This window comes from Lepidochelys kempii, chromosome 8, assembly GCF_965140265.1.
Source record: "Lepidochelys kempii isolate rLepKem1 chromosome 8, rLepKem1.hap2, whole genome shotgun sequence".
NCBI lineage: Eukaryota > Metazoa > Chordata > Testudines > Cheloniidae > Lepidochelys > Lepidochelys kempii.
The window spans coordinates 55,965,091-55,978,959 of record NC_133263.1 but is presented as its reverse complement, the minus strand read 5'-3'; the positions used below and the strand labels follow the sequence as shown (position 1 = coordinate 55,978,959).

Sequence of the window (13,869 nt, the reverse complement as noted above, 5' to 3'; positions counted from 1 at the left end):
ATTTGAGCATAAGCTGTTGTGAGCTACAGCTCACTTCATCAGAGGCATGTAGTGGAAAATACAGTGGGGAGATTTTATATACACAGAGAACATGAAACAATGGGTGTTACCATACACACTGTAACGAGAGTGATCAGGTAAGGTGAGCTTTTACCAGCAGGAGAGAAGGGAAAAAAACAAAACAAAAAAACCCCCAAAACCTTTTGTAGTGATAATCAAGGTGGGCCATTTCCAGCAGTTGACAAGAACGTGAGAGTATTTCTTTTCTTTTTGTGGATACAGACTAACACAGCTGCTACTCTGAAACCTGTGTGTATAGTGAGTCTCTGAATTTTTCTTTCTGTACAAGGCAAATGCAGGCAGAACTGTGTGGATGGGAGAGCAGTGGGGGCTGCTACAGCTGGTGCTGAAAGGTGTTACCAAGTTCCTGTTTGCAGGTGTTCTTAGCTTCTAAGCCACCTTACAGCACCTCTAAGGAGTGCTGCTCAGCATGCCAAGCCTTGATATAGCACTGCAGAGTAAAATCTGCCTGTTCCTACAGAATTGCAACTGTGGCTGTGGGGAAGAGTTTACCTGCCTCTCTTAGCACTCCTAACACACTTTTACTCAACATGAGTCAGAATTTAGCCTTAAGTATGGCAACTTATGATTTTTTAGGATATGCAAATCAGAGGGGAAACAATAGTGTAAAAGTCTCCAGGGTAGCTCAAGAGAAATTAATAAGGAAGCAATGAATTTCAGAGAACAAGCTGTGCTCTATTTAAAGTGCTGTATAACCTGTTTATGTTAATAAAAGCAAGTACATTTAATTTGTCTTGTGGAATAAGTTTCAACTATTTGAGCACAAAAGGACATGCTGTACCCTAGTTCAAATTACTCACAGTTTTCATAAGAGTGTCCGGCATACAACTCTCACTTAATATACCCCAGACACTCGTTTTAACAAATATCCAAAACCTAACCACAAAGGAAGACAAGGTGTACAAGATGAGGTAGGGTGCTCTGTTAAAATGTGTTCAGCTAATAAATTAATAAATATGTAGAGTGAGTTCTCAAAATTTAATGGTTTTTTTAAAGCACCCTGGAGAGGATGGGGTGTACTGGGTTTGAGGAGGAATTCTGATAACATAAAGGAGAACTCTTCAGCTTCCATTCCAACATCCTGGATTTTGATGGTTCTTATTCTCTTGTTGGATTCTGAAATCCAAAGCCAATTAGCTGATGATGGATGGAAAGAAAAAGAATCCAAGGACCCATAATCTGCTCCACTGAGAATAACAAACTGCAGATGTAAGAAATTTAAAAGAGCATATTTATAAAGAAGAGAAACCACCTTTCATTAGTTGGGAATTCTAGAACCCTCCCTGCCTCAAAGGGATCACCAGTATATGGGCGTGGCTACACTTGCAGATGTAGAGCGCTGTGAGTTAAACCCGCCTTCGTACAGCACAGTAGGGAAAGTGCTGCAGTCTGCGCACACTGACAGCTGCAAGCGCACTGATGTGGCCACATTTGCGGCACTTGAAGCGGCATTGGGAGCAGTGCATTGTGGGCAGCTATTCCACAGAGCACCTCTTCCCATTCTGGTGCTGTGGCTTGTGGGAAGGGCCGGAGAGTGCAAGGCATTCTAGGACCTGTCCCAATGCCCCGTGATGCATCGGTTTGCATCCCACGATTCCCTTTGCTTCCGTCCACATTTGGCGCCATCTTTTACGGTTTTTGTACTGCGCGCTCTGTCTTCCCTTTCGGTTTGCGGGAATGGAGCCCGAACTGCTGAGGAGGATGCTCACAAGTCTCGCCAGTGCGTCATGTGTGGCAGTCAAGTTATTCCTTAAGATCCAAAGTGACAGTGAGGACTCCGACGATGATATCAATTCGAGTAACGCAAATGACACAAGTTTGCTTGTGGCATTCACTGACATGGTCACCACCGTGGAACGGTGCTTTTGGGCTCAGGAAACAAGCACTGAGTGGTGGGATCACATCATCATGCAAGTCTGGGATGTCGAGCAGTGGCTGCAGAACTTTCGGATGAGAAAAGCCACTTTCATGGGACTGTGTGGGGAGCTCTCCCGCACCCTGCGGCCCCAGGACACAAGATTGAGAGCTGCCCTGACAGTGGCGAGGCGGGTGGCTATTGCAATCTGCAAGCTGGCAACTCCAGACAGCTACCGATCGGTCGCTAACCAGTTTGGAGTGGGGAAGCCGACCGTTGGAATCGTGTTGATGCAAGTTTGCAGGGCCATTAATTGCCTCCTGCTCAGAAGAACCATGACTCGAGGTAACGTGCATGACATTGTGGCTGGCTTTGCACAAATGGGTTTCCCTAACTCTGGAGGGGCGATAGATGGGACTCATATTCCAATTGTGGCACCAGCCCATCTAGCCTCCAAGTACGTTATTCGGAAGGGCTATTTCTCTATGGTTCTCCATGCGCTTGTGGATCTCCATGGGTGTTTCATTGACATTAATGCAGGCTGGCCCGGAAAGGTGCAGAACACTGGCCTGTTCAGGAAGCTGCAAGCCAGGACTTTTTTCCCAGACCAGAAGATCACCGTAGGGGAAGTCGAAATGCCCATTGTGATCCTTGGAAACCCCGCTTACTCTTTGATGCCGTCACTCATGAAACCCTACACAGGGAGCCTTGACACCAGCAAGGAGCGGTTCAACAAGAGGCTGAGCCAGTGCAGAATGACTGTGGAGTGTGTTTTTGGTGTTTAAAGGGTCGCTGGCGCTCTCTGTATGGGAAGCTAGACCTGGCCGATAACAGCATCCCCGTGGTTATATCCGCGTGCTGTACCCTCCATAACATTTGGGAAGGGTAAATGATTCATTCAGGCATGGAACTCGGAGGTTCAACACCTGGAGGCTGAATTTGAACAGCCAGAGAGCAGGGCTATTAGAGGGGCCCAGTGTGGAGCTGCAAGGATTAGGGATGCCTTGAAGGAGCAATTTCAGGCTGAAAGCCACCAGTAATATCTAGTGTGGTGCCCTGCACGGGAGTGAAGTGGAGTAGGAATCTGTGTTTGCTACTTATGATACACTGATTTGCAGTGCCTGTTGCTTTCCTGGACTAAGGTTTCTTTTATGTTCTGCAATAATAAAGAATGCTTTCAAAGCCAAAAAATCAATTTATTGAAAAGAAACACAACACAACTGCTTGAGAAACACAAAGGGCAAGGGGTTGGGGTGGGAACGGTACAATCACAGATTTGCATGTGTCCTGTCTGGAGTGCTGTGCAATGCGTGCTGCACTTCAGGGTGGCTATACTGCATAGTGATGGGGGTTGAGTGCAGTGGGTAAGGGTCGTAGTTTTCAGGGCTGGGTGGTGAAGCTACAGGTGTTGGAGGCAGCTGGTGGTGGTAAGAACCTGGAGGTTGGGGAAAGTGGGTTGGAGGTGACATGGAAGCACAAGGGAAAGAGTTTGGGGACAAGGGCTGCAGGGGGTTGGGGGCGCGCACGGTAGTGCTCCGACTGCATGGCTACGAGCACCTGGATAGAGTCCGCTTGACACTCCATTATGCGTGCTTTGCTACCAGAGCACTGCACTTTTGTGCCAGCGCTCCTCATTCTGCTGGCAGATCCTCCTTTCACTGTCCCGCCACTCCTGCACTTTTTGATTTTCATTAGTTGAATGCTGCATGACTTCATGCAGCATGTCCTCTTTGCTTTTACGTGGCCTCTTCCTTATTCTTTGCAGCTTCTCGGCCATTGATAACACGGACGGATGAGATCTCAAGGTTGCATCTGTAAAGGCAAAATGCAACACTTAACAGAGGTAGCATTGTTCACACCAGACAGAGCCATGATTCCCCCATACTTAAGGAGGGCAAGCACAGTCTACACAATAGCATAATTTGCCTGTCCCAAAGCGAGCGCACATAACCCCCAGGAACCCCAAAATGGTGAGTAAGCACAGGGTCAAGCATGACTGATTGTTTCACGGTTGTACTGTCATCTGGGTTTCTGTGCCTTGGGGAGAGCCAACAGCTGCAGGGGAGCCCTATACTGAATACTGTCCCCACATTTTCCACAGGAGTTCATCCTGCAAGATATCTCACTGCTGAGGGTGACCAGGGAAGGAAGGGAGGGTCTTCTACTACAATGCGGCTTCCACCCTGGCCCATATGCAGCTTGCCTGTGTGTAGCAATGTTCCCCCCATCCCTCACGGCACAGTGGCACGGACATGTTAGCCTGACTGGGACAAGGACCACAGTGGCTCTCCCACAAAACCTGCGCAAGCGCATTGCCCAAGTTCTGGGTGAGACCTTTGAAGAGATCACTGAGGCCAGTTACCGCGATGTAAGAGAGCACATCAACGCCCTGTTCCGCATCTAAGCATGCATGCAGCCCTAAGCCACCTCACCCCAAGAGCCCACACCTAATAACTTCCTTCCCAAAATAAAAGCCACTTACTGGGAACCTCCTCTGGTGTTTGTCCTTCCTCAAGTACCGGCCGCTGCAACCGGCTACCTTCCTCCTGGCTTGAGAACAGCTCCTGGGTGCATGCATCTAGGGATTCCAGGGTGTCTTCCTCCGCTGGAGCACCCTCGCTCCCGCTTTGCTCCTCCTCATTCTCCTGCCTTGTTGCACTGACCTCTGAGGTGTCCATGGTGGTCCCTGGAGTGGAGGTTGGGTCGCCCCCAAGTATCGTGTCCAGCTCTTCGTAGAAATGGCAGGTCGTGGGGGCAGCACCGGAGTGGCAGTTTGCCTCTCAGGCTTTGTGGTCAGCATTCCGCAGCTCCTTCACTTTAATCCTGCACTGCAGTGCGTCCTGGTCATGGCCCCTTTCCAGCATGGCCCTTGATAATGCCCGAAGATATAATTTCTGTGGCTGGAGCGCAGCTGGGACTGGACAGCTTCCTCCTCCCAAACATTGAGGTCCAGCACCTCGCCATTGCTCCATACTGGGGATTGCCTGGCGGGTGGAGGCATGTTACCTGGAAAGATTTGCTGAGAGCACTCCACGCCTAGCTGAGCAAACAGGAAGGGGATTTTCAAAATTCCCAGAGTATTTAAAGGGCCGGTCTGACGGTTGGTCACCTAAGGGCAGGGCAGCAGAGTTCAAAGTGATGACCAGAGTGGTTAGAACAGGGATTGTGGGATACTTCTGAAGGTCGATCACAGCGCACTAACAGACCAGGGCGTCCACACTGGCGCCGCAGCACTCCAGCGGTGGTGCAGCAAATGTTATTACACTCGCCGAGGTGGAGTAACAGCAGTGCTGTAGCCACGGAGACAGATCACTCTACCTGTCTTGCCAGTGTGGATGGGGAGTGAGCTAGGGTATCTGGGGCTCATTTATTGCGCTATAACTCGCAAGTGTAGCCAAGCCCTTTGTTTCTAATACAATGGCATTTGTTCTTGTTCTTAAAGATACATTGTTTGCCTTTAAGACTTTTTCAACACAAAAGAGCAAATGCACGCTTTCTTTTGTGAAGTGAATCCTGAAGACTTGTGCAGCCTTAGCAGAGTTTATTCTCCATGATGTAAATCTTCAGTGAAGGAAAAACATCCATCTGTGCTGAGTATTGTCATCCAAATTGTGTAGAAAATCCCTCAACCTCCATGGTTGACTTTTGTTCTTGTTTGTAAATTCAGCTCTGATTCGTCTTCCATTAAAGATAACCTTATATCACATTCTGTTAGGATAAACATTATTCTAGAAGAGTTAGGTTTCAAAACACATTTCATTTGTAAAGGCTGGTGTTGCAGTGTAGCGAAACAAACCAAGTGGGAAACTTGGCTCTGCTTGATATAAACAACTCCAAAAAAGAAAGAAGCACTAAATTTGGGAAAGAACTTGGGGAACTTGTTTCTTAAGTGTTCTGATAACAAAGTGGTTTGAGCTGTATTTATACCACAGTATCATTTCATAGGTAGGGTACCCTTTCTTGTACTTCAATCATTTATATTTTCAGATAACACGGTCTTGTTGTGAACAAACTTAAAAAAAAGTTAGCATGAATAGTACATCAGGGGCTTACTCCTACTCCCACTGAAGCTGGTGTCAAGACTCCCATTCATTTGAGTGGTTCAGGGTCAAGTTCTAATTTAGTTTGAGATTCTGAATGACATTTGAATATTCTCTCCTCTTTTATTATTATGCAGAGCTTATTCTAGCATAATGACAACATACAAGTGGTGCAGAAGTTGAAATAAACATAATGGAAATATGGTATTTTCTCCTTGGTTAATGTTGCAATTGGTTATATCATGCCTCATATACATATCACAGACATAGAAGAAATATATGACATAATCTTTATACGATAAATTGGATTAATCCTAGATCTTTGGCTACCTCACATGCACCTGGCCTACTAATTCGTCTCTGCTTTGTATACACCAAACCTTTGAGCTGCTTCAGTCACTGTTGAAAAGATCTCACAAACACAGCCTGTTGGAGGGAGATTTACTATTTTCTCCCCAGAGGTAGAACTTATTCCCTTACTTTCATAAGTGCTGGAACTAGGGGTGCTGGGGGTGCTGCTGCACACCTTAGCTTGAAGTGGTTTCCTTCATATACTGGGTTTACAGTTTGGTTCAATGGCTCTCAGCACCCCTGCTGTACAAATTGTTTCAGCACCCCTGCTTACTTTCTTCCCTCCCCCTGAAAAAATTACCAGTCCAAGATGCAGACTGGTGGATTTAAGGTCCAGTATCTTTGACCCTCTGTGACAGAGCAACTTGACATTGAAAGTTTGGAGTCTCAGAGAAGAAAAAAACAAGTTTTTAACAAGCAGGGCTTATTCCCCTATTTGTTTATTAGGCCTCCAGTCTAGGTGGGTCAGGGCTCCCCTTTCATGCCAGTGTAACCAGGCTAAGACGGTCCAGTTTCAGGAAAAAGACTATGAAGCAGGCCCTGGGAGGCCTGTCAGTGAAAAACAGGTATTTTTCATTTACAGAGTGGGAAAAATGATGCCTGCCTGTCAATCTTCTTTTTGCAAGGCATGCTGGGAAGGGGAAGACTCTGGGGCCCTATAAAATGCAGACACTTGACAGTCAGCACCTTCTGCTTTCTTGGAGGAGGTCTCTTGTGTGAAAGACCTTCTTAGTTGTATATAGATGATTCTGAAAACTGTCTTACTGACCACTTTGGGTAACTCTTTTATGTAATCTTTTGTCTGGGAGCTATTGGGGATCTCCTGCAAGGTTGCTGAGTGCCCTTAACTCCATTTGCGGTCGATGGAGCCCATGAGATTGGACCCCTTGAGACTGCCAGACCAAAGAACCCCCGGCTCAATTTCCTAGTGAAAAGACTGTCTAACTGACAGACCTGAAAATTTAACTCAACCTGGGATCTGGGAGTCAAGCTGGATCTTTCCTGCTCATATGGCCATCCTCAATAATAATGATTTCACAGGCCACCTCTGCAGCTTCGCTCTGTGCAGAGGAATTGTGCACCTGTGATGCAATTGTTTTCAGTGGAGTTATGGAGCTGTAACTGTCTTCTGTGTGATTGCGGAGGTATAAAATGAGAGCACAATCAAGCTCTTCAGTTGGAATTTGCTCTACAGTTCTATTGATGCCCAAGTAGGAATGGAATCCAGCTCACTCTTTTAGGTGAGCTGGTTCTGCAAGGTAAACAGGAGTAAAAATTTTATTTAAAGTCAGCAGATACAGCTCTCAGTACATGCAGGGGGAAGATATGGTGAGTCAGAAAGTGCCATTTTTCCATACTCGCTTTATAGAGTAGACTCACCAAAGCCTGCTTAATGGCAACGTCTGTTTCTCACAGCTTTTCCTTCCACTAGCAGGAAGTTTTATGTGACTTGCAACTAGCTGAAAATAAAATTGCCAAAGCAGCGGTGTTTGGGGTGTTTATGTCTGTACATGCTCTGAGAGAGAGAGAACTACCTTAGGTTCTATGCAAGAATCAAAAAATTACCTGGATCTAGGCATATAGGACAGAATTACTTCCAGTTATTCTGGAAAGCCTTTCAGATAGGCTTCTGAGTCTAGAGAGCTGCTGGCCCACAAACACGTGAAGGATTAGAAAGGAAATCAAAGTGGGCTCACTGGATAATGGCTTCTAAATTCAAGTCAGCTCTCAATACCAAGCTTCATGTTATAATAACAAAACATCTTTGTGGATGGGATTTTCAGAAGTGCTATGCCCTAGTTTAATTCCACTTTCATTGCCATGGAACTACCACTGACTTCAATGAGAGCAGACCAGACCATAGTGTTGAGCACTTTTGCAAGTTCCACCCACCTTGCAGCTGCAGTTTGCCCTGAGCCTCCTAGCAGAGAAGCCGTTCTGTCCTACAGCAGCGTCAGCCATAGGGAGCTCTGAGACCCATTTGCAGAAGGAAATAAAGTACTCACAAGTGCTAAAATATTAAATCTCACACTTTTAAATGTCAAAATGTTCCTAACCCTGTCTCTGGAAAATACAGAGACTTTTTTCACACAATTTATATTTTTTACAAATCTTGGATTACGTTAAAAATCAAAATTAAGTGAAGAAATTCTGGGGAATGCGTTCATTTTTAAAAACCTTGTTCCTGACTACAGTGAGACTAAAATAAAGAATGATGGATGAAGTTTTGTATGGTTATACATTTCCGGTAACAACATATATGTCAAAACCTTTAGAGTGCATCCAATCTGCTATGGACTTGTGGCTTGTTCTATAAAATGCAGAGCTGGTGGGAAAAATTCCTATTAAAGTATTTTTATGTCAGAATTCGCCAATTTGTCAAAATTGAAACCTTTTTGAGGAGATGGTTTGATTTTGAAAAAATACTGCACTTAGAGTATGTCTGTGTCATGTTTCTGAGGAGAAGAGACCACAATGGCCAAACATAGAAAGTGCCCTTTTTAAAGGGACTGGAGGAAGGTTTCTGAGCCAGCAATAAAATCTGTGACATGTGACAAAGCTGGCTAATTTGCATGAACATCACCCAATATCTTGTGTATATCTTTTTTTTGGTTTGAAACCCTTCTCTTCCTGCTATGGTACATCGGCTGTTCTGAGACACTATGTCACGAGAATGGTAAGATAGCATCTTATCTTACAGGGAAATATGTTTTAGTAAGTTTTAAGAAAAAGATTAGGTAATTACAGTATATGAATAAGAACAGCATTTGCAGTAGACTATGTAAAATAACAGACTATTCTTCTTAGTTTGGGGCACAAATGGCTCACCAGCTGGAGTCAAGAAGAAACGTCCATTGTGTTTACAGTATCACACAGTACATTTATGGGTTTCTTGCTTGCTCTGAAGCAATGAACATTGGCTGCTGTTAGACAGTAAGTTGATATGGTTTGTACTGCTATTTCTAAAATGAATATAAATTAAATGTAATTATTCTCATATGTTCTGTTTCAGGGAAAACTGAGGCTGTAATCAAAAACTTCAGCCCACACTACCAACGCCAGTATGCTGTTGCTTTTTGTGAGCACATACAAAATGAACTGGAACAGCACCAAGACTTCCAGTCTCAATTCCTGAAAACCAAGGTAACATGAGATCTTAGGGGAATCCTAGGTTCTATGATGTTGCCTGACAGCTCTGCCCTGCTAGCACAGAAACAGCCAGACCTTATTAACATAGCTATCTTAAATATACACAAAATGCACTCTGAAACTCAAGATTATATCTGTAATCAAGAGGCAGAATTTCAGAAGTGCTGACCACCCGCAACTTCAGTTAAAGTCAGTGAAAACAGCAGATACTCAGGACCTCTGAAAATCAGGGCCAAAGTATCCTAACTGTGACATATAGTTAAGAAATAAATAATGTATTTCCATTTTCCTTACTTATATTTTTGGATATCTTTTTAATGGCCTGTAAATTTGGACACAAAACATCTTGGGTGCATCTCTCTCTTTTACAGTTAAACCCATGTTACCAGATGTGCCCTTTACTTTGGGGTATGCTCATTTATTAGGGTTACTCTTTGATGTGGGGGGGGGGGGGAGTTCTGTAATTCTGTTAATGTACTGCTTATGTCACTTGTGTGTTCATGTGGAGCTCTACTCCTTACAGCTGCTAGTCCCCTCCCAATGGAGCTATCCTGCACTACCTAGGTTCCCCAGGACTGGGTTCCTCCAGCCCTAGAACTGGATGAATATGCGCGCACACACACTAACAGAGCAAGTCTGAGCGGACCAGGTTAATCAGCACTCTCAAGCTGATCCCCTCATATGTCCCGGTACTCAATGGGCTGGGTTAAGCAGCACCTTCAAGCTGTCACCCTTATGTGCCCCTGATCTCAATAGGCTGGGCTGAGCAGCACCTTCAGGTGCCCACCCCTTATGTGCCACAGGTGTAACACATCCCTATCCCACTTTCATGTCACAATTGTACTGGCAGTAACCCACTTGATGAGCAAACCCCACAGTATTTTTGAGCGCTACAGGGATCTTTAGCTTAGGTAAAAGAAGCGTTGCTGGAGAGCAAATGGGGGAAGCTAAAAACACAAAAGAGTAAAGTTCAGAGAGAGAGAGAAGCAACCAGCTTAACCATAAAAGTTATTTATTGAGTAATAGTGATAACTACACAAGGAGGGCTAAACAAACTTAACATACATTATTAAAGGTATAAATAAGGTAGAAAGGAAAACAGAGAGAGAGAGCATTAGATTTGTTTATGGGTAAACTGATGACTTAAGGGTTTTATTTAGGCTAGACAATAGGAGCTGATCACTCTTGGCTACGGGTGGTGTTTTCTTCCAGGGAGTTCACAATACAACTAGGCTGCTTCAGTATTTTGGATATCGATCAAGGATTTATTACTAGAATTGGTCTGATAATGGCTGAGCTGGGTGTGTGCAGGCGTATGTTCATTAACGTGTGGAGCAGAGATTTCCATGATGCAGTGTGTCCCTGCTTTTCTGATCCCAGAGTTCAGTGCAGTCTCCATTCTGCATGCAAATTGAGATGTCTCCCCATCCCATCTTTCATGCAGATGAGGCTAGGGGAGTTGTCTCTGTATTCCATTCTGTATGCTAATGGAGATGTCTTAATCTTGTCACCTTTGTCAGGAGTAGTCTAGGTGTGTCTCCCATCTGCCCTTCATTGCTCTATGCAAGCCTTCTCTCTGATCGGTTTTGGTTCAAGGTGGGGGGTGTCTTTCACGAGTCAAACTGGATACTGTGCCCTGGTTCCCCAAAAACACAGAGCTGACTGGTATCACCCATGTATGTTTAAAGCTATGGTGTGTGCATGATTGGATAGATCTGTAACGAAGTTGCAAGTGCAGATGCAATTAGCATCCCAGAACTGTTTTCTTTTTGCACACGGTAGAAATGTTAAAGGTGTGTATAAGTGTGACTTCTATTGCTGTGTTTGAGGCCTTTTGAAAATTTGGCTCTGTTTTTTAGTTTACACATCAAGTAACTTGTATTACGTTTTGGGGAAGAGAATATTTTGGAATAAGAAAAATACTGGTATGCAGCATACATTTCAACAGGGGTCAAATTTGGTGGGGAGGGGAGGAATAGTGGGGCTCTGACCACTTGCCAAGTTTTGTAGGTATCTCAGGATAAAGACAATACGTTATGGTTAAGGCCAAGAGTCTGTCACAGAAGTCACGGATTCAGTGACTTTCCATGATCTCCATGACTTCTGCAGCTGGCAGGTGGCTCTGACCCCAAGGCCAGCTGCACTCCCCCCCACTCCCCATAACAATGGCGGTCCTGGGGCTCCTCCTGCCAGCAGTGGCTGCCGCAGTCCAGGGCTGCACCCCGCCAGCAGTGTCGGTGACAGTCCTCATCCGTTGGGGCCGTCCTCTGCCAGCAGCGGCGGTCCTGTGCTGTACCCCCCAGCACCAGCGGGTGCCCTAGAAGCATCCCCAGCACCAGCAGGCATCTCAGAGATGTCCCCAGCACCTGCCGGTGCCCCAGAGGCCCCCCCAACACCAGCAGACACCCCAGAACTGCCACCCTCCCCAGCACCAGCGAGTGCTCCAGAGTCCCCACACCAGAGCTGCAGCTGTGCCCCTGGAGTTCCCTAGAACACCAAAAGTTTAGTCAGGGGTATATAGTACAAGTCATGGCCAGGTCACGGGGACGTGAATTTTTGTTTCTTGCCCGTGAACTGCCCATGACTAAATCTGAGCCTTAATTACAGTGGAAGTTTCTGTGGGAGAGTTAGCCAAATCTGTAAACCATGCCTGCAGGATTCCATAGGAAAGGCCAACACATGTCAAACTAATTCATGGAATAATCTAAAGAAGCATGCATGTATGGTTTTGATAAGGGAACGAAATGCAGAGAAATTGACCTTAATTGAGAGATGGGTGCTCACCTAAGTATTTCACTTGATTTGGCCTGAAATCACAAGTCCTCGCCTTGAGAGGTGTGAAACCTCATAGTTTATACTGCTTATGTGGGTTGGCTAGGCAAAGAGCCAGCACTCAAACACAAGCATTGCCCTTCGAAAAGATATATATGTAATAGCGACAGCAAAGCCAAAAAAAGTATAAATGAAAGAAACGTGAAATATTTTATGCCCACAGAATTGATTCTTTCAATCATAAAGTTAGTCTCCAAAATAAAATGGTCTTTTAACATGTAATGGAGAAGCACCTGGGAACAATGGGCCAGCTCTGCTGCAGAACTGACATATAAAACAAAAGATAATTAATGAATTTGCTAATCTTACCACCATGAAAACTGAAAGGTTAATAAGAACTCCTCTACCACAGAGATCTAGAAATAAGTTTTGAGAGAATTAGGCCCACGAGCGCCCGACCCTCTGAAGCCATCTGAATTCAATTACCTGGGTTGCATCTACTTGATTCAAACAGATGAGCCTAATCCTGAGCTTCAAGAGAAGGCCCAAAGAACCCCCAGATGGTCCTTGCTAATATGCCCTCTGGAAAATTTAGAAGGAAAACCTTCAAAATAGCCAGTATTTGTGCAAAATGCTTTCATATCTGGTCACTTTCTTTTCAGCCCCCTGTGGAATCTGGGATGATCTTATATGAAGCAGAGTTGTTGCATTTTGCTGAAGATCTGAAGAAGTGGAAGGAGAGATATATTGTGATCAGGAATGACTATGAAGTGCAGAGCTTTGAGAGCAAAGAGGTAAAGTTGCTCTAGGGTGACCAGATGTCCCAATTTTATAGGGACTGGCCCGATATTCAGGCTTTGTCTTATATAGTTATCTGTTATCCCCCCATCCTCTGTCCCAATTTTTCACACTTGCTATCTGGTCACTCTAAGCTTCACTCTCACATGTTACTGCTCCCGTGTGGAGTTGGTAACATGTAATTGGGTCTGTTGCACCTCATTCTTTCTGTTCGATTTTAAAAAATTACTGAACTCAATATTCTGAAACTTGTGGATAATCTGAATAGGAGTGGATTCTAGGTTAACACAGATGCTGTTTTATTACAAATGGATCAACTTCTGTCCTCAGATCAGCAGGTGCAACATCCATTAAGCACTTTTCATTTATCAAATGTTTTGCAAGTATTTACAATTAATCTTCACAAGACTTCTGTCTTCCCCATATATATCCATCTATCAACATTTCTAAGGTGTCTATCACTGTAGTACCAAACCGGTGTTTCTGGAACTGCAATTTAACTGGCAATTTATCTGCTGATTCCCATATACCACCGTGCAGCTTTCTGTTTAGCTGGAACGTTGGACCTGCAATAGTGCCGATGTCCAAACTAGTTTTAGCCATGAGACTAAGTAGATATAGCTTGAAAGTTTCACAATGCCAGATAAGCAGTACCGAAGGGCCATTTTTGTACGCATTTTGCTGACCTTTTTACACTTAAACATTATTCAGATTTGATGCTTTCAGGAAATAGATCTGAATTTAGCCCACCAAAACTGCTGTCTTTAGAGAGGATCTATGAACTAGTTCAGGGGCGGGCAAAGTTTTTGGCCTGAGGGCTGC

The 13,869-nt window shown here is 44.8% G+C and overlaps 1 protein-coding gene across 1 annotated transcript in view; it reads left to right on the top strand.

Annotated features, from left to right (window-relative positions):
- NIBAN1 (niban apoptosis regulator 1) overlaps positions 1–13,869 on the top strand; it is a 127,407-nt gene that overhangs the window by 55,059 nt on the left and 58,479 nt on the right. The window contains exons 2-3 of the mRNA XM_073356667.1: positions 9,341–9,471; positions 12,912–13,043. Coding sequence (XP_073212768.1) covers positions 9,341–9,471; positions 12,912–13,043 — 263 coding nt within the window. The remainder of the gene's footprint in view (positions 1–9,340; positions 9,472–12,911; positions 13,044–13,869) is intronic.